Genomic DNA, 22,050 nt, shown 5'->3' on the forward strand with positions numbered 1-22,050 from the left:
ATTTATTTATTTTGTTTTTATTGATTTTATTGAAATCACACAACATTCCATACAAATAGATCAATTTTACAAGAATAGGATTGAAAACAAATCAACTCCCACCCCTGGGAAAGAGAGCATGAGCAGCAGAATAAAACTTAAACCTAGTAAAAATAAGTAAATCGATAAATTAATAAGTGAATAAAGATAAATGGAGAAGAAAAAGAAAAGAAAAAAAAAGAGGATAGGGAGAGAATCTGCTTCCTCAGTGCTTTAAAAGCTTATTCTAAAATGTTATTGATTAGAAGCTGCCAGGTTTTGAAAAATTTCTGCGCAGATCCTCTTAGAATTTTACGTTTTCCAATTTCAAATAATATAAAACATCAGTTACCCACTGACTTAAAAGGGGAGAGATTCTTCCATTTCAGCAAGATAGGTCCTCATTTCTGATCCTGCACACACACACATACACGCACATATGGCTGAGCGAGCACACACACATACACACACACACACACATACGCGCGCGCATACACAGTCACAACGCTAATGCTGCAGTAACCACTATACGCTCGTACGGATGTTGACTATATGAGTGAGGCACACCGACTCAGACGGAGAATAGGAGACGATTGCCCACAATCCCACAGCGAGAGAAAGAGAAGAACCATCAGCTCAGTTGTGATCACATGACACTCAGCAGATAAAGCGTATACATACTACTCGTACTGCAAGATCTCGCTCGTTTATCAAGTCAAAATTTATTAAAAGTTTTTGCTCATCTTGCAAAACACTCGTAAACCAAGTTACTCGCAAACCGAGGTTCCACTGTATATATATATATATATATATATATATATATATATATATATATATATATATATACAGTAATCCCTCCTCCATCGTGGGGGTTGCCACCCGCGAAATAAGAAAATCCGCGAAGTAGAAACCATATGTTTATATGGTTATTTTTATATTGTCATGCTTGGGTCACAGATTTGCGCAGAAACACAGGAGGTTGTAGAGAGACAGGAACGTTATTCAAACACTGCAAACAAACATTTGTCTCTTTTTCAGAAGTTTAAACTGTGCTCCATGACAAGACAGAGATGACAGTTCCGTCTCACAATTAAAAGAATGCAAACATATCTTCCTCTTCAAAGGAGTGCGCGTCTGGAGCAGATCATGTCAGAGAGAGAGAGAGAAAAGCAAACAAATCAATAGGGCTGTTTGGCTTTTAAGTATGCGAAGCACCGCGGCACAAAGCTGTTGAAGGCGGCAGCTCACACCCCCTCTGTCAGGAGCAGGGAGAGAGAGAGAGAGAGAGTGAGAGAGAGAGAGAGAGAGAGAGAGAGAGAGAGAGAGAGAGAGAGAAAAACAAACGAGCAAAAATCAATACGTGCCATTCGAGCTTTTAAGTATGCGAAGCACCGTGCAGCATGTCGCTTCACGAAGCAGCTGCACAGATGGTAGCAACGTGAAGATAATCTTTTAGCATTTTTAGACGAGCGTCCTTATCGTCTAGGTGTGCGAACAGCCCCCCTGCTCAATCCCCCTACATCAGGATCAGAGAAAGTCAGCACAAGAGAGAGAGAAAAGTAAGTTGGGTAGCTTCTCAGCCATCTGCCAATAGCGTCCCTTGTATGAAATCAACTGGGCAAACCAACTGAGGAAGCATGTACCAGAAATTAAAAGACCCATTGTCCGCAGAAATCCGCGAACCAGCAAAAAATCTGCGATATATATTTAAATATGCTTACATATAAAATCCGCGATAGAGTGAAGCCGCGAAAGGCGAAGCGCGATATAGCAAGGGATTACTGTATATGTATATTGCCCTGTGGTGGGCTGGCGCCCCGCCCGGGGTTTGTTTCCTGCCTTGCGCTTTGTGTTGGCTGGGATTGGCTCCAGCAGACTCCCGTGACCCTGTAGTTAGAATATTGCTGGTTGGATAATGGATGGATGGATATATACAGTATATATATATATCCTCTTTAATAAAATCCCTGTGTGTGTCCATGTGTCCGTGTGTGTGTGTCTTCTGGTGAAGTGCACGGTGCGATGCATCAAAGGCCGCCTGACACGTCACACAAGACAGAGAGGGCGGGACCTATAAAATATCGCGCGGCCGATCCAATCGGATTTCGGTAAATGAGGTAAGACCTAAAACATAATGCACGAAAAATCCAGTCGGGTACTGAGACGCGGATACCAGCTTCCCTAAAGAGGTGGGATTAGTGTTTGTTGTTGTGCAAGTGTTCACTCTGAGGATGTCAGATTTGCGATTAACAAACTTGGCCCGGTAAAGTGTTTTCCTAAATATACGAATTTTCATGACATTACAATAGGATGACTTTTAAAAGTAGATTTATTTTCGCACACATTGCTGGGGAGACACCATACATACAATAAGCAGCTGCACACCAGCACAGATTAAAATACTTGCTGGAGAGACGTATTACTGTGAGAGAAAATTAAAGGCACGCAATACAGTGACGCATATTACAGCCACATACAAGCCAGTATTACTGTAACAGAAAATAGACGGTCCTTTGCCATTTAATATAGACTGTTCCTACTAATGTTTATGCACTACTATTCTAGCGCCCGTTATTGTAACGGGCTTAATGTCTAGTATATATATAAAAGTCATTGTGTGTATGCGAGTGTGTATGTATGTATGTATGTTCCAAGATCACTTCCAAACGGTTGGAGCGATTTTCATGAAATTTGGTACACATATTCCTCATTGGTCGACTAAAAATACTGTAGGGTGAAATCAACCCTAACCCACCCCCTTCTCTTGATCTTGCGCTCTTGTATATGTGTTATCATCCAGTTGACACTCAGAACGACCACCAGAGGGCGAACTGGAGGTGACTGCCAGCATTCTTTATGTTTGAGTACCACCACGCCGCCTGTTGCTTTTGATATTAAATAGAGTTGGCCAGTTCCGAGCATCAACTGGATGATAACATACATACAAGACCGCAAGACAAGCATATTAGTGAGTCTTCATTGTTTGTTCATTTATTTTTATTTTTAAATTTGTGTTTTTTTTATTTATATTTTTCTCAAACAATTAAGAAAACACTTTATTTTCCTCCCGGGCAACGCTGGGTATTTCAGCTATCTAAAATAAAGTGTTACTTAGGTCTTGATGAGTTTGAGTCCGGATATTCTCTTAAGTGTACGTCACATTGAAAAGACAGATTGCAATTCAGATTGTGGATCGTGATTTTGTGTTAAAAGGATCGTGATATGATTTTTTTGGAAAGATCGCCCACCCCCTAATTTGACAAATCAAGTTTTCAAATTTATGCAGGATTCATTAACCCTTTGGCGAGCTATCTTGGAAGGGGCTTGCGAGCTCGAGCGACGTGTTGGAGACCCCTGCCTTAGAGAGAGTATTCTTCAAAAGCAGTCCATTACAGAATGGTCAGAGAAGCAAAGAATAGAGGTTCATTTTATAAACAGTTGCAGTTTCAATCAATGCATACATTTTACTCTGGTTGGTTCGTTGGTTTACTACGGAAGCCGAGAGAGGACGTGTAATATCGTTATTTTTTTAAATGGTCTCATCGAGATAACATACTAATTTGATCGAGTTCTCGAGAAAACGAACTTTGTTTTCTCGAGATAACAGAATAATTTTATCGCGGTCTCGAGAAAACGAAACTTAACCTTTGCTCCTGGCATCAGGTTCACTTATATTGCAACGCCTATACAGCTGAAGCAATGCTAACCGTCTTCTTAAATGGCGAACACTAACGTTATTATTTTCTAAACTAAGGTATAAACGTATTTCAGCCTGCGTCAGCCTTGGATTGAACAAAAATGTGATGCGCTGATCAACACAGTTCTGCTCTTCTGCCGTTTCAAACAGGACGTAGCTTCAATAAGCTAAACATTAAATGTTAGATACAATTATTTCATAATTTCAAGAAAACAAGACCTTTTGTTTTATTGAGATCTCGATAAAATTGTTCCGTTATCTCGAGAAAACAAAGTTCGTTTTTTCGAGATCTAGATAAAATTAGTCCATTATCTCGAGGAAACAATTAAAAAAAAATAACGACATTGCACGTCCTCTCTTGGCTTCCATAGTTTACACCCAAATGATTTATATAACATAAAAGTCTGTTATATTATATTCTTGTTCTTCTTATACCTTTGAGTTGTGCCACCCCGCTCTTGAAATTTCTATGCATATAACAATTGTCCATTCTCGTTTACTGGACGTCTGCTGATTCCTTAGTCATCCTTCACTACACTTTGTATATTACATCAGCCTTTCTTCTGGTACATTCTTTGTTAATTTGACCATCTCAGTATTTTTCCTAAACCAATTTTTATATTTCAGTGTACATTTCGTTGTTCACTTGATCTTTATCTCATTTCCGACATTAATCCTTTATGCTATTTCTTTAAGATGAATGCGATGTTACCCTAAAATTATTCTTCCACAGGAACAAAAAGAATAACATCTGTTTTGGATTTGGACATTTGATGGCATCAACACCAGGGCTGGATAATGAACCACATATCAACAGCATCTCTTCAAAATGATCTGCTTTACTACAGTGCATCCAGAAAGTATTCACAGCGCATCACTTTTTCCACATTTTGTTATGTTACAACCTTATTCCAAAATGGATTAAATTCATTTTTTTCCTCAGAATTCTGCACACAACACCCCATAATGACAACGTGAAAAAAGTTTACTTGAGGTTTTTGCAAATTTATTAAAAATTAAAAAATTGAGAAAGCACATGTACATAAGTATTCACAGCCTTTGCCATGAAGCTCCAAATTGAGCTCAGGTCCATCCTGTTTCCCCTGATCATCCTTGAGATGTTTCTGCAGCTTCATTGGAGTCCACCTGTGGTAAATTCAGTTGACTGGACATGATTTGGAAAGGCACACACCTGTCTATATAAGGTGCCACAGTTGACAGTTCATGTCAGAGCACAAACCAAGCATGAAGTCAAAGGAATTGTCTGTAGACCACCGAGACAGGATTGTCTCGAGGCACAAATCTGGGGAAGGTTACAGAAAAATTTCTGCTGCTTTGAAGGTCCCAATGGGCACAGTGGCCTCCATCATCTGTAAGTGGAAGAAGTTCGAAACCACCAGGACTCTTCCTAGAGCTGGCCGGCCATCTAAACTGAGCGATCTGGGGAGAAGGGCCTTAGTCAGGGAGGTGACCAAGAACCCGATGGTCACTCTGTCAGAGCTCCAGAGGTCCTCTGTGGAGAGAGGAGAACCTTCCAGAAGGACAACCATCTCTGCAGCAATCCACCAATCAGGCCCGTATGGTAGAGTGGCCAGACGGAAGCCACTCCTTAGTAAAAGGCACATGGCAGCCCACCTGGAGTTTGCCAAAAGGCACCTGAAGGACTCTCAGACCATGAGAAAGAAAATTCTCTGGTCTGATGAGACAAAGATTGAACTCTTTGGTGTGAATGCCAGGCATCACGTTTGGATGAAACCAGGCACCGCTCATCACCAGGCCAATACCATCCCTACAGTGAAGCATGGTGGTGGCAGCATCATGCTGTGGGGATGTTTTTCAGCGGCAGGGACTGGGAGACTAGTCAGGATAAAGGGAAAGATGACTGCAGCAATGTACAGAGACATCCTGGATGAAAACCTGCTCCAGAGCGCTCTTGACCTCAGACTGGGGCGACGGTTCATCTTTCAGCAGGACAACGACCCTAAGCACACAGCCAAGATATCTAAGGAGTGGCTTCAGGACAACTCTGTGAATGTCCTTGAGTGGCCCAGCCAGAGCCCAGACTTGAATCTGATTGAACATCTCTGGAGAGATCTTAAAATGGCTGTGCACCGACGCTTCCCATCCAACCTGATGGAGCTTGAGAGGTGCTGCAAAGAGGAATGGGCAATACTGGCCACGGATAGGTGTGCCAAGCTTGTGGCATCATATTCAACAAGACTTGAGGCTGGAATTGCTGCCAAAGGTGCATCGACAAAGTATTGAGCAAAGGCTGTGAATACTTATGGACATGGGATTTCTCAGTTTGTTTATTTTTAATAAATTTGCAAAAACCTCAAGTAAACTTTTTTCACGTTGTCATTATGGGGTGTTGTGTGTAGAATTCTGAGGAAAAAAATGAATTGAATCCATTTTGGAATAAGGCTGTAACATAACAAAATGTGGAAAAAGTGATGCGCTGTGAATACTTTCTGGATGCACTGTATATCTGACCTGCGTCTGCGGTTGTTCTTGACTCTTTCATGGCGGATGCTGACTTTTGTCAACAGGAGGGGTTGATAGTGATGATGAACTGTAAACGGTGACAAAACCTGCCGTTACATTTTAGTTTGACTCAATTTGCTAGAAGGGAAGTTAGCCTTGTTGGTTTGACCAAGATTCCCTGCACTCATGTGAGAAGTGAAGAACAAACAACTTCAAAAATGGCATCGACATCTGACGAGAGATCGATGGAAATGCCTGGGCAAAATACTCCGTGGGTGGCATTTTGTATATTATCTCTGAATGGGAATCTGACATGTTGGACTCCGATTTTGATGTAAGTGATCTGGAGATCGAGATTGAAAAAGCAAATGAGGTACCAGCAGAAGGCGATTGTGGTGCTGGATGCACGTGTGTAGCTGACGCATTTACAGCAGTGTTTGCCTTGGATGACCACCACTTATGATGACAGGAGGGACCAACCAGATTGCACTGCACAGCGACCATGACCACCACTGCCACCTCAACCCCCTGCCATGTGAAGACAGCCTGCCAGCTGCCGGGCCACCCCTGAGTGGCTCAAGCCACAAGAGACAGCAAACTGGCGGCCACAGCATGCAGCAACATTTGTTTCGATGTTGATTTATGCGTGAAACCATTGCTTTGTGTGCTTTTCAAAAAAACTGTATTTGTTTGGAAAAAATATTCAGCCCTCAAAGAGTTAATGTCATATTTCTTCTTTCCTCCACAGCCAGTGAAAACGTAATCGTCCACCAGCTGTTCCAGTCTAAACTGACCCAAACTGGTTCCCTCATTCCTCCCTACAATCGCCTTAAACTCCAAGGAGCCAAAGCTGCGCTGTTAGTCCAGAGAATGACATCAGCCTCAATAGCCAAAGAACCAAAGAAATACACGGACCTCACTAAGGTATCGTTTTTTTGGTGGGGGTCTTCACTTTTAACAATTGCTAAGTTGACACTATGCTTCTGTGCGCCAATTAGCAGTCGTTTAAATTTCACTACACAACAATTTTTTTGAAAAGTCAGCTTCCTGCTGATTGTGACAGGTACCTACTGGGTATGCACAAATATAGTTTTGGTTTTACTGCCTCACGTAGGAACTCTGAGAAATAGACATTTATATGTTTACTTACAATAACGTATTTAATCACGTTTATGTTTTGCATAAGCTATTAAATTCAACAGAATTTGAAGTGTTTTGCTCCTGATTTTCTTTTGTATTCAATGTCTGGTGCATCACGTTGCAGTGTCCAACAGTAGTCAGCAAGCATTGACGGATTCCAATTGCCCTGGTATCGTCTCTCCACCGTAGCAATGTCCTGGTGAACCCTTTCAGCGTATTCGTCACTGACAGCACCGAGATCTGCAGGGAAGAAGTCCAAGTGTGAGTGGAGGAAATGAATCTAGAGTGACATGTTGCACTTCATTGTCTGTGTATGCTTTGAGAAGTTTGTCTACCAGCTGAATGGAGCTTGGGGCTCTGTAATTGCCCAAAAAATTGTCAACAACGTCTTTGAAGGCTTTCCAGGCAACTAACAGATCTTCAAACCGCTTGTCGCTCATAACGTGTCTGATCTGGGAGCCAACAAAAATGCCCTCATTGATCTTGGCGTCAGTTATTCTTGGGAACATCTGTCTTAAATAACGAAAACCTTCGCCTTCCTTGTTCAGTATTTTCACGAAATTCTTCATGAGTCCCAGTTTTATGTGAAGAGGAGGCAAAAATATCTTTTTTTGGGTCGACAAGCGATTCATGTGCCACATTGTTCTGTCCTGGAATTAACTTTGTATGGAGTGGCCAGTTCCGTCGAGAATAGTGCGACTGTTTGGCATGGCTGTCCCATTCACAGATGAAACAACAGTACTTTGTAAAGCCGAGCTGCAGTCCTAGTAACAGAGCAACGACTTTAAGATCTCCACAGATATTCCAGTTGTACCTGCTATACTGGACGTGCTTCACAACAGTTCCATATTCTCATACGTTTCTTTCATGTTGCTGCATAGCCAACAGGTACTGAAGGATAAACATTGCCATTGTGTAGCAGAACAGCTTTCAGGCTTAACATTGACGAATCAATGAAGAAACGCCATTCTTCCGGGGTGTGATCACAACCCAAGGCCGAGAACAATCCTTCAATGCCACAACAGAAACAGAGACTGTCAACTTGTGCAAAAAATTTGGTTATATCATGATGTCTGCCTCGAAACACAGAAATTTTCATACCTGGTGACAGCAAACACCGTTCCTGCAGTCTCGAACCCAGCATCTCGGCTTTTGCTTTTGACAGACCCAAATCTCTGACCAAATCTTTCAGTTCGGACTGTGTTATCAGATGTGGATCGCCTGATGAGCACGCTTCAAAATCTGGGTCAATGTCACTGTCAGTACCCTGCATTGCAGTTTCTTCATCTGCTTTGTCTAAGGTCCAATCCTCTGGTGCTTTCGGAATTGGAAGACTGTTGTCATGTGGCACAGGTCTCATTGCTGAAGGCAGATTAGGATATTTAATTGGTGAGAAACCAGACACATTAGTCAAACAGAAGTAACAGTCGGTCACATGGTCTTTCTGTTCTCGCCATATCATCGGAACAGCAAACGCCATCGTCTTTCGAGTACCTCTGAGCCAGGCTCTCAGACTGGCAGCACATGTCGCACAGCAAATGTGAGGTGGCCATTCCTTGTCTTGATCACCAATTTTGCAGTCGAAATACAGATGATAAGCTTTCTTCACAAGAGATGTGAAGAAACGTCATCCAACATCTCTGAGGTGCAAGTGTATATTCGCTACAAACATAGCAGAATGTATGGCGGCTGTTACGATATTGACGAGACACCAAAACGTCTATAGCATCAAGCTTACTTACTGTTATATTGCTACAGATACTCTACTTTACTATACTAATACTCTACATACACACTGACTATCTCTATTAACCAAATGAGCAGGATCAGAGTATGCAAGCCACCTTTATAGCAAGCTGAGACAGCGTTAGGCTCCTTCAGTCCTGCCCAGGATGTCAACTCCCACAGAATAGCTTCCAACCTGCCCTGATTCCATGGCTGGACATGCACAGGCTATACAAACCGTTGTTGATAAGTCACTTATGGGATACAAATCCATCCATTATCCAACCCGCTATATCCTAACTACAGGGTCACGGGGGTCTGCTGGAGCCAATCTAGGGCCAACACAGGGCGCAAGGCAGGGAACAAACCCCGGGTAGGGTGCCAGCCTACAGCAGTGGGATACAAATATAAGAAAAAATCATGACAAAACTGAAACAGTACGTAATGGGTAAATTTTGATATGATATTCGTGATCAGCACCCAAACATCTATAAGAAACACCCAGCAGTGTTCAAGAAGCAAAACCTTTGTTGTGCAGTGGTTTCTATTAATTTCAGCATTCTGATGGCCTCTATTGTAAGTCGTCTTAGTAACGAGGCTGCTGAGCTAAACAGCTTGCACGCTCCCACCCTTGTTGTTTTTGTAAATTGCTCGGTTTTTTTTTTTCCACGATGAAATGATTTAAATTGTTTTCACCTTCGTTTTTAGCTCCACCTCCTTTTTGCATTTTTGTTTTCTCCATCTCTCCTCTTATCTGTGCCTGGCACTTCTTCTGTTGTAAAGTTTTTAGTTATGGAGAGTGATAATAGGCAAATTTCATTCTGCAATATCGCCCCCTATATGTATTGGTATTGACTCAGAGGAGACGGTCAAAGAATAAATGAAAAATAACTGGGAGAATCGTCAACTGGAAAAAAGGTCAAAAACCAGAGAGTCAACACGACTGAGCATCAAAACTCCTCTGTCTCATCCCCCTTATCAATACCCCACTCCGTAAGTGCAGAATCATCTGAGAACATCTTCAAGTGACCTGACCTGCTGGTGTATTTATAGGTGTACAGAGGGATGATTGAAGGAGACAGGCCTGTTCCTCGTGGTACTCCAGTGTTGCTCACACAGCCCTTGAGTCTCACAAACTGTGGTTCTGCCAGGCAGATAGTCCATCATCCCGGACACCACAGGCTCATCCATCTGCATATCTCTGAGTTTACCTCTTAAAAGAGATGGATGGATGGTATTGAAAAAAAAACTGAATTCTCACAGTGTGGCCAGCTGTGTCCAGCCTTGTGGAGCAGATAGACAATTGTATCCTCCACACCAGTTTTTGTTTGATAGACAAACTGCAGTGGGTACAGGTGGTCTACCACAAGAGGACTCATGAAGGCCAGGACCAGACTCTTAAAGGACTTCGTGATGTAAGACGTAAAGGCCACTAGTCTGAAGTCATTAGGTGAAGAGGTGCCTGTCTTCTTTGGAACAGAAACAATGGAGGATGTTTATAACAACAGTGGTACATTCTGGAGCCTATGGGACCGACTGAACAGATGACAAGAGGAGAACACAATGGTGGTCAACATAGGCCTTAAGAATTCAAGGAACTGACTTCATCTGGTCCTTTGGCTTTTCCTGTGGCTATCTACCTCAGCTGTCTCCTCATTGGTCTTCAGTTACAGACAGCCCATACTGATGGTCAGAGGCCATTCCAGCTGACATGGTAGGAGTTTTTGGTGTAGTAGGGATGGTGTTGGGGAGACTGGTCATTGGAAGAAGGTGCCAGTGGGAAGGAAGTCTATTATAATCCTAGTTCAGGATGTTAGGTTTGTCCACATTCCCTTGTAGAACTTGATCCCTGGATTGCTTGAGTCCAATAATGATGCCCTGTCCATTCTAGACATCTTTCATGATATTAACATGATTTTAGGGAAAGGGTGCAACCTGAAGAAAGTTAAGGTTGTCTAAATACTTTATGAAAACACACCTCCTTCTTCTTTTTCTTCTTTCAGCTGCTCCTGTTAGGGGTTACCACAGTGGATAATTTTTTTTTCATATCTTCCTGTTCTCTGGATCTTGCTCTGTTACACCTGCCACCTCGATGTCCTGTTTCACCACATCCATAAACCTTCTCTTAGGCCTTCCTCTTTTCCTCTTGCCTGGCAGATCTATCCTTAGCACTCTTCTCTCAGTATACTCAGCATCTCTCCTCTGCACATGTACAAACCAACGCAATCTCGCCTCTCTGACTTTGTCTCCCAACCGTCCAGCCTGAGCTGACCCTCTAATATACAGTACTATCCATCCTCGTCACACACAATGCAAATCTTCGCATCTTTAACTCTCCCACCTCCTGCTTTATCTCCTGTTTTTTGGTATGTGCCATCGTCTCCAACCCATATAACATAGCTGGTCTCACTACCATCCTGTAGACCGTCCCTTTCACTCTTGCTGATACCCGTCTGTCACAAATCACTCCTGACACACTTCTCCACCCACTCCACCCTGCCTGCACTCTCTTTTTCACTTCTCTTCCACAATTCCCATTACTCTGTACTGTTGATCCCAAGTATTTAAACTCATCCACCTTTGCCAACTCTACTCCCTGCATCCTCACCATTCCACTGACCTCCCTCTCATTTACAGACATATATTCTGTCCTGGTGGTCCTACTGACCTTCATTCCTCTCCTCTCCTCTCATATCTCCCCCTCTCCAGGGTCTCCTCAACCTGCTCCCTACTATCGCTACAGATCACAACATCATCAGCAAACATCACAGTCCACGGGGACTCCTGTCTAATCACATCTGTCAACCTGTCCATCACCATTGCAAATAAGAAAGGGCTCAGAGCCGATCCCTGATGTAATCCCACCTTCGTCACTCCTACCGCAGACCTCACCACTGTCACACTTCCCTCGTACATATCCTGTACAACTCTTATGTACTTCTCTGCCACTCCCTACGTCTTCATACAATACCACAGCTCCTCTTGAGGCACCCTGTCATATGCTTTCTCCAGGTCCACAAAGACGCAATTCAACTTCTTTTGACCTTTTCTAAACTGCTCCATCAACATCCTCAGAGCAAACATCACATCTGTGGTGCTCTTTCTTGGGATGAAACCATCCTGCAGCTTACTAATCATCACCTCACTTCTTAACTGAGCTTCCACTACTCTTTCCCATAACTTCATGCTGTGGCTCATCAATTTTATTCCCCCTGTAGTTACTGCAGTCCTGCACATCCCCCTTATTCTTAAATATCTGCACCAGTACACGTCTTCTCCACTCCTCAGGCATCCTCTCACTTTCCAAGATTCTATTAAACAATTTGATTAAAAACTCCACTGCCATCTCTCCTAAACACCTCCATGCTTCCACAGGTATGTCATCTGGACCAACGGCCTTTCCATTTTTCATCCTCTTCATTGCTGTCCTTACTTCCTCCTTTCTAATCCGTTGCACTTCCTGATTCACTATCTCCACATCATCCAACCTCTTCTCTCTTTTGTTCTCTTCATTCGTCAGCCTCTCCAAGTACTTTTTCCATCTTCCATCAACACACTCTCCTCACTTGTGAGTATGTTTCCATCTTTATCCTTTATCACCCTAACCTGCTGCACATCTTTCCCAGCTCGGCCCCTCTCTGTCTTGCCCACCGGTCCATTTCTCCCTCCTTAGTGTCCCACCTCTCATACAACTCATCATACGCCTTTTCTTTAGCCTTCGCCACCTCTCTCTTCACCTTGCGCCTTGTCTCCTTGTACTCTTGTCTACTTTCTGCATCTCTCTGACTATCCCACTTCTTCTTTGCCATCCTCTTCCTCTGTATACTCTCCTGTATTTCCTCATTCCACCACCAGGTTTCCTTTTCCTCCTTCCTCTGTCCAGATGTCACACCAAGCACCCTTCTTGCTGTCACCCTTACTACATCTGCTGTAGTTGCCCAGCTGTCTTGTAATTCTTCACTGCCACCCAGTGCCTGTCTCACCTTTTCCCTAAACTCAACCTTGTAGTCTTCCTTTTTCAACTTTCACCATTTGATCCTTGGCTCTGCCCTCACTCTCTTCCTCTTTTTGATCTCCAATGTCATCCTACAGACCACCATCCTATGCTGTACTTTCCCCTGCCACTACTTTGCAGTCTTCAATCTCCTTCAGATTGACTCTTTTGCATAGGATGTAATCTACCTGTGTGCATCTTCCTCCACTCTTATACATCACCCTGTGTTCCTCACCCTTCTTAAAATACGTATTCACCACATCCATGTCCATCCTTTTGGCAAAATCCACTATCATCTGACCTTCTTCATTCCTCTCCTTGACACCATACCTACCCATCACCTCCTCATCTCCTCTGTTCCCTTCACCAATAGGTCCACTGAAATCCACTCCAGTCACCACTTTCTGTCCATCACTTCATCCATCTGACTCCAGAAATCTTCTTTCTCATCCATTGCACACCCCACCTGCGGTGCATATGCACTAACAACATTCATCATCACACCTCCAATTTCCAGCTTCATAATCATCACTCTGTCTGATACTCTTTTCACCTCTTGACATACTGTTCCTTCAGAATAACTCCTACTCCATTTCTCCTCCCATCCACACCATGATAGAATAATTTGAATCCCCCTCCGATCCACCTGGCCTTACTCCCCTTCCTGTTAGTCTCTTGCACGCACAATATATCAACATTCCTTCTCTCCATCATATCTGCTAACTCTCTCCCCTTAACAGTCATACTGCCAACATTCAAAGTTCCTACCCTCAGTTCCACTCTCTTTACCTTCCTCCTCTCCTCCTGCCTCCAGATACGTCTCCCCCTCTTCTTCTCCTTCTTCAGCCAACAGTAGCCCAATTTCTGCCAGCACCCTGTTGGCTATCAGTACTGGTGCCGGCCATTGTTAACCTGGGCCTGGGGAAATCTGCATTATTGTCCGCATGTTCATCTGGCAAAATTTTACCCTTCCTTAGATAGATAGATAGATAGATAGATAGATAGATAGATAGATAGATAGATAGATAGATAGATAGATAGATAGATAGATAGATAGATAGATAGATAGATAGATAGATAGATAGATAGATAGATAGATAGATAGATAGATAGATAGATAGATAGATAGATAGATAGATAGATAGATAGACAGATAGATAGATAGATAGATAGATGTTGAAGGACACCGGCCTTCTAAGGAAGTATAACCGGCTCTGTCCTTTCTTACACAGAGCATCAGTATTGGCAGTCCAGTCCAGTTTATCATCCAGCTGCACTCCCAGGTATTTATAGGTCTGCACCCTCTGCACACAGTCACCTCTGATGATCACGAGGTCCATGAGGGGTCTGGGCCTCCTAAAATTCACCACCGGCTCCTTGGTTTTGCTGGTGTTCAGGTGTAGGTGGTTTGAGTCGCACCATTTAACAAAGTCATTGATTAGGTCCCTATACTCCTCCTCCTGCCCACTCCTGATGCAGCCCACGATAGCAGTGTCATCAGCGAACTTTTGCACGTGGCAGGACTCTGAGTTGTACTGTAAGTCCGATGTATATAGGCTGAACAGGACCAGAGAAAGTACAGTCCCTTGTGGCGCTCCTGTGTTGCTGACCACAATGTCAGATGTGCAGTTCCCAAGACGCACATACTGAAGTCTGTCGGTAAGATAGTCCACGATCCATGCCACCAGGTATGAATCTACTCCCATCTCTGTCAGCTTGTCCCTAAGGAGCAGAGGTTGGATGGTGTTGAAGGCACTAGAGAAGTCCAGAAACATAATTCTTACTGCACCACTTCCTCTGTCCAAGTGGGAGAGGGATCGGTGTAGCATGTAGATGATGGCATCCTCCGCTCCCACCTTCTCCTGATATGCAAATTGCAGAGGGTTGAGGGCATGTTGAACCTGTGGCCTCAGGTGGTGAAGCAGCAGCCTCTCCATGGTCTTCATCACGTGTGATGTCAGAGCAACAGTCCGGAAGTCATTCAGCTCACTAGGACGTGATACCTTTGGGACTGGGGTGATGCAAGATGTTTTCCAAAGCCTCGGGACTCTCCCCTGTTCCAGGCTCAGGTTGAAGATGCACTGTAGAGGACCCCCCAGCTCCGATGCACAGACCTTCAGCAGTCATGGCGATACTCCATCTGGACCCGCTGCTTTGCTGGCACGAAGTCTCCTCAGCTCTCTGCTCACTTGCGCTCTTGTAATTATTTGTGGGGATATCTCTTCTATGTTGGTATCAGCAGAAGGACGTGTGGAGGGTGCAGTACTCCGAGGTGACAGTGAGAGTGGGTTAAGGTGGTCAAACCTGTTAAAGAAGTTGTTCATTTGGTTTGCTCTCTCCACATCTCTCTCGATGGTGGCACCCAGCTTCGAGCTGCAGCCAGTGATGATCTTCATCCCATCCCACACTTCCTTCATGCTGTTTATTCTGCAACTTCTGCTCCAGCTTTCTCCTGTACTGCTCCTTCGCCACCCTGAGCTGGACTCGGAGTTCCTTCTGCACGCGCTTGAGCTCATGCTGATCACCTCCCCATTTATCCGGGCTTGGGACCTGCATGACGAAACACACAGGCTTGTGCATCTCCTGTGGCTGGGTTACTTTATGAAAACACACCAATGGCATGAATTTCACAAGTGGTGAAACACAATTTCTTTTCGGTAACTTTTTCCCAAGTTTCACTGCAAAGTCAATTTTGTACAATTTGATTTCACCATCACTAGTTAGAACTGATTAGTTTATTTCATTAACAAATAACCCGTTTTTGCCTATCCACCTTAATTACAAAAGACGACATTAACTTTGGCATTTGGTAAAGTCCTTCTCAAGTAGTCAGCTTCTGTTCAGGCTGCCAGTCAGTGTGATCATCTGAGTGGTCCAATACCCCTCAGGTTCAAGGGATCATGTGACTGGACAGGTGCAGTGTGGGCCACTCACATCATGTCTCTCTCTCTCGATTGCTCGCTTGTCTTCTCTGTTTCACAGTCTGTGGCCCTCCTGATACCGCAGCCCCCTGGGAAATTTTCCAGCAGTCCTGATGGTCAGTCACAATCACACTTCCATTCCACTATTCATTCTTTACAGGGTAACAATTCTCATTATTTTTTGCCTCAGCTACTTGAGGTTACTCTGGGACATTCATTTATTTATTTAAGAGTTTGTTCTTTTCATCTACCAAAGCTGAAGGAGCCTAAGGGAGAACAGGAAGGTGTTCCAATCTTCACTCTTCCAGGAGCTCATGGGGTGAGTTCTGTCAGAAATCACTTGAGAAATGATCTTCAGAGAAAACCCCCAAAGGCGGGACGCATCGAGCCAACTCCAGCTGCCGACACTTGGCCTGCGATGACTTGTAGCACTTCCCGAGGCCTGCTCCTGCTCCTACTCTTCATCCTCGTGTTTCTTTGAGCCTGTCTTTGTAAAACAAGTTCTCTGAGAACCGGCTGCTTCGGTTCCTTGAAGGTAAACCCGACTGCAAGATAACAATTCCCATGAAGCCAATTGAAAACTAACATTCTCTGCACTTTTCTTTGACTCCATTAATTCTGGGACCATTCGAGGTGAAGCAGGGTCTCCTGCTCTCCTTTAACTCTAATGTGTTCCAGTCTGTCCACACGTTCAGCCCCATTTCCTGGTTTGGTGGTCTGACAAATCACAATTTAGAAAAAAAAAAAAAGTTTCAGTAGGTTACTAAACCTGCAACCAGAATTACAGGGAAGACCTGATAGTCATGTGCTGGAGGGTGATGGAAAACAAACTGGAAGTTGTCTCGGTTAATGGTGGACATCCACTGCATGCAGCAGTCACCTTCAGTTGGTCTGGCAGGACAGTCGCTTGAAAGACCTACACAAACCGCTCCAGAAGATCCATCCTGTCTGAGGGTCATACCTAGAAGCAGGAGACATAATGAAAGTTTACATAAATAGAACCTGATAGAACTTCATATGTCCCAAGGGTGAAGTAGCAAAAGGAAATAAATTAATAAATACATTCATATTTATTTATAAAGATTCTATGTTGCCTATTCTGTTTCTACCTGGGGTTTCACAGCTTTTCCCCCTCTTGTGGGCATTTGAGTAATGTTGGCAAGTTGTGTGTTTAAGAACTCTCTAGTTCACAACAATCAATGCAAACGGTCCGCTTATCGGCGTGTAACACGACAAGGTGCATTTCCTGTATTAAAGTCACTCCTTCTTGCTTAAACCCCCATGTTATAAATAATTTCAGGAAACCAAATCGATGTATTGATCTGTCTGTCAGAGGCTGGGATCTTCATTGTCACAGTGAATGTCGCCTTAAGAATAAACTTCAAATTTGCTCATTATAAAGAGTACAACAGAAGACTTAAAAAATGTGAAGAGTGAAGGAGGTGGTGGGTTCCATTGTTGAACGACGAGTGAGAATTCTTTTCTGATTAAGCAAAAATGTTTGAATATTTGTATATAACAAGAGAAGGTTTGTACTGTTAAAAGCTTCAGTGATGTTAATCTGTTAAACCAGAATGAGCAAGGGTGGGATGAAGGAAGGAGAACTTAAAGGGGTCTGACAATGTGTGCCAGGTTGGAGAAGGAGTTCAGATAAATATTTAAAAAATGTTTGAAACTGTTTATGGAGAAAAAAATATGCATTTTATAAATCAAGTGGTTAACATGCTTTTTATCCCCCATATGACATATGATTAGTGAATGTAAATTGTTCTGATTTTGTTATAGTTTTATATTTTTTTAAAACCATAAATATTTTTAAAATAAAAAAAAAACTGTCACCTTTTCATTGTGCCTTTCATTAGGCCTCTATGTATTCATCTGTAATATGTCATAGTGCATGTGACACGTACAGCACCTCTCTGTTTGTCTGTCTGTTAGGTAGATTACTATCTATCTGCCTCTGATATGGTTGTCTTTCTTTCTTTCTTTCTTTCTTTCTTTCTTTCTTTCTTTCTTTCTTTCTTTCTTTCTTTCTTTCTTTCTTTCTTTCTTTCTTTCACCTTTAATGATTCCTTATCTATCTATCTATCTATCTATCTATCTATCTATCTATCTATCTATCTATCTATCTATCTATCTATCTATCTATCGTGCCTTTCACATCTATCTATCTATCTATCTATCTATCTATCTATCTATCTATCTATCTATCTATCTACAGTTAGGTCCATAAATATTTGGACAGAGACAACTTTTTTCTAATTTTGGTTCTGTACATTACCACAATGAATTTTAAATGAAACAACTCAGATGCAGTTGAAGTGCAGACTTTCAGCTTTAATTCAGTGGGGTGAACAAAACGATTACATAAAAATGTGAGGCAACTAAAGCATTTTTTGAACACAATCCCTTCATTTCAGGGGCTCAAAAGTAATTGGACAAATTAAATAACTGGAAATCAAATGTTCATTTCTAATACTTGGTTGAAAACCCTTTGCTGGCAATGACAGCCTGAAGTCTTGAGCTCCTGGACATCACCAGATGTTGGGTTTCCTCCTTTTTAATGCTCTGCCAGGCCTTTACTGCAGCGGCTTTCAGTTGTTGTTTGTTTGTGGGCCTTTCTGTCTGAAGTTTAGTCTTCAACAAGTGAAATGCCTGCTCAATTGGGTTAAGATCAGGTGACTGACTTGGCCATTCAAGAATTGTCCACTTCTTTGCTTTAATAAACTCCTGGGTTGCTTTGGCTGTATGTTTTGGGTCATTGTCCATCTGTATCATGAATCAATTTGACTGCTGTATTTAGCTGGATTTGAGCAGACAGTATGTCTCTGAACACCTCAGAATTAATTCTGCTGCTTCTGTCCTGTGTCACATCATCAATAAACACGAGTGTCCCAGTGCCACTGGCAGCCATGCACGCCCAAGCCATCACACTGCCTCCCTCCACCGTGTTTTACAGATGATGTGCTATGCTTTGGATAATGAGCTGTTCCTCACCTTCTCCATACTTTTTTCTTGCCATCATTCTGGTAGAGGTTGATCTTGGTTTCATCTGTCCAAAGAATGTTTTTCCAGAACTGTGCTGGCTTTTCACAGTCAAAGTCCAATCTAGCCTTTCTATTCTTGAGGCTTATGAGAGGCTTGCACCTTGCAGTGCACCCTCTGTATTTACTTTCATGCAGTCTTCTCTTTATGGTAGACTTGGATATCGATACGCCCGCCTACCCCCTGGAGAGTGTTGTTCACTTAGTTGGCTGTTGTGAAGGGGTTTCTCATCACCTTGGAAATGATTCTGTGATCATCCACCACTGTTGTCTTCTGTGAACGTCCAGTTCTTTTTGCGTTGCTGAGTTCATCAGTGCTTGCTTTCTTTCTCAGGATGTACCAAACTGTACATTTTGCCACTCGTAATATTGTAGTAATTTCTCAGATGGGTTTTTTCTGTTTTCGCAGCTTAATGATGGCTTCTGTCACTTGCATGGAGAGCTCCTTTGACCGCATGTTGTCTGTTCACAGCAAAATCTTCCACATGCAAGCACCACACCTCAAATCAACTCCAGGCCTTTTATCTGCTTAATTGATAATGACATAACGACGGACTTGAACACACCTGCCCATGAAATAGCCAAAGAGTCAATTGTCCAATTACTTTTGAGCCCCTGAAATGAAGGGATTGTGTTAAAAAAATGCTTTAGTTGCCTCACATTTTTATGCAATCGTTTTGTTCACCCCACTGAATTAAAGCTGAAAGTCTGCACTTCAACTGCATAGGAGTTGTTTCATTTAAAATTCATTGTGGTAAAGTACAGAACTAAAATTAGAAAAATGTTGTCTCTGTCCAAATATTTATGGACCTAACTGTATCTATCTATCTATCTATCTATCTATCTATCTATCTATCTATCTATCTATCTATCTATCTATCTATCTATCTATAGTGCCTTTAACATCTATCTATCTATCTATCTATCTATCTATCTATCTATCTATCTATCTATCTATCTATCATATAGTGCCTTTCACATCTATCTATCATATAGTGCCTTTCACATCTATCTATCTATCTATCTATCTATCTATCTATCTATCTATCTATCTATCTATCTATCTATCTATCTATCTATCTATCATATAGTGCCTTTCATATTCATCTGTCGATTTACCTGTAATCTTTTATAGTGCCATTCATTTCTGTCTGCCTGAGCAGATGGACTCCTACAAGCATGTATCTGAATTATTTATTTTCTGTTTATTTCTTTTTGATTTACAAGATTCTGCACCTTTTTGATAAGCCTGCTTTGCAGGACCTGACTTTTTTTTTTTTTCATTTTTCTTTGGGTAACCCAGGTGCTGAGATGAAGATTTTCACAACAGGAGAGGCAAATCGAGATGACCGCCATACTAATGACTTTTTGTTTTTTTGTTGATAGCTACTGAAAAAGAAAGGTGCATCCTCCTTCCTTCAGCGACTGGAGCGTTGTGGTCCAGTGACTGTTGCTGTGCAGCTCAGGGTGAGTCTTCAGTCTCAAGTGTTTGTGTATGTTGAACATACGGAGGCGGGGCCAGCAGACACAGTTTGCAGCTGGGCGACACCCCCCAGCACTCAAAATGGAGAAGCAGCTTCAGAATTCCTGGTTTTGGATGTTGTGGTTCTTGATCTGTGTGGATACCCCGAGTTTGACCCCGGCTTTGATTAAGTAACCAGTTTTCGTTTGTGTTGTTTGCTTTGTTTACTTTTTGTTTTTATCTTCTGGCAAAATTATTATTCTTTCTTCCTTTTTTATTTTTTGCTGCTGTACTTTTTTGTGCTCCCTTTTTTAAACTTCTTTAATACATTTTTAACATTAAAGTTTAGCTTTCTTTGGCCACAGGTTCCTTCCTGGTCTTCCCCTCGCTTGTTCAGATATTGTGTGATATGTAGACTTTAAAAGCCTCAGCCCCATTTTTTAGCCCTACGTAGGCTAGATCGTGTATTTTTTGAATGCTAGGCTGTCTAGGGTGAGACCTCCATGGTGGAGCCCCACTGTTCTTGCTTGTAGTCATTGTGGTGTTTGTACCCTTTCCATCTTCTTGTATGTGGGATGCCATAACACTTTGCTCTTATGATTCTTTACACTTTAATCACATGGTGCTGATTTAGTGAGGAATGGAAGACGTTGATTCTGTGGACAGATGTGCTTTATACACGTAACAGGTTGAGATCAGGAGTATCTGGAATTAATTGATTGTTGCACACAGCCAATCAGGGGGAGCCAGAATACTGTGTGGGTTGTAGTTGATCAAATCCTCATTTCTCCCAATGACATGCAAATCAGTTTATAACTTTTATGTAATGTGTTTTTTCTGTATTTTTGGTTGATATTCTGTCTCTCTCCATTAAAATGAAACAACCATAAAAATTAGAGAGTGTTCATTTCTTTGTAAGTGAGCAAACTTACAAATTCTCCAGGGGGTCAAATACTTATTTCCCCCACTGTATAAAGAGTTGGAGCACCAAATGGATAACCGCGTATACAGCGCATCCAGAAAGTATTCACAGCACATCTGTTTTGGATTTGGACATTTGATGGCATCAACACCAGGGCTGGATAATGAACCACATATCAACAGCATCTCTTCAAAATGATCTGCTTTACTACTGTGCATCCAGAAAGTATTCACAGCGCATCACTTTTTCCACATTTTGTTATGTTACAGCCTTATTCCAAAATGGATTAAATTCATCTTTTTCTCAGAATTCTACACACAACACCCCATAATGACAACGTGAAAAATGTTTACTTGAGGTTTTTGCAAATTTATTAAAAATAAACAAACTGAGAAATCACATGTACATAAGTATTCACAGCCTTTGCTCAATACTTTGTCGATGTACCTTTGGCAGCAATTCCAGCCTCAAGTCTTGTTGAATATGATGCCACAAGCTTGGCACACCTATCCTTGGCCAGTTTGGCCCATTCCTCTTTGCAGCACCTCTCAAGCTCCATCAGGTTGGATGGGAAGTGTCTGTGCACAGCCATTTTAAGATCTCTCCAGAGATGTTCAATCGGATTCAAGTCTGGGCTCTGGCT

The 22,050-nt window shown here is 42.4% G+C and overlaps 1 protein-coding gene across 2 annotated transcripts in view; it reads left to right on the forward strand.

The window, feature by feature from the left end:
- The window catches only part of myo16 (myosin XVI), a 774,098-nt gene that overhangs the window by 575,314 nt on the left and 176,734 nt on the right, over positions 1-22,050 (forward strand). For both annotated transcript variants that reach the window (XM_051926297.1, XM_051926296.1), the window contains exons 25-26: positions 6,948-7,123; positions 20,410-20,490. In XM_051926297.1, coding sequence (XP_051782257.1) covers positions 6,948-7,123; positions 20,410-20,490 — 257 coding nt within the window. The remainder of the gene's footprint in view (positions 1-6,947; positions 7,124-20,409; positions 20,491-22,050) is intronic.

Source organism: Erpetoichthys calabaricus, chromosome 4 (genome assembly GCF_900747795.2).
Source record: "Erpetoichthys calabaricus chromosome 4, fErpCal1.3, whole genome shotgun sequence".
Classification (NCBI taxonomy): Eukaryota; Metazoa; Chordata; class Cladistia; order Polypteriformes; family Polypteridae; genus Erpetoichthys; species Erpetoichthys calabaricus.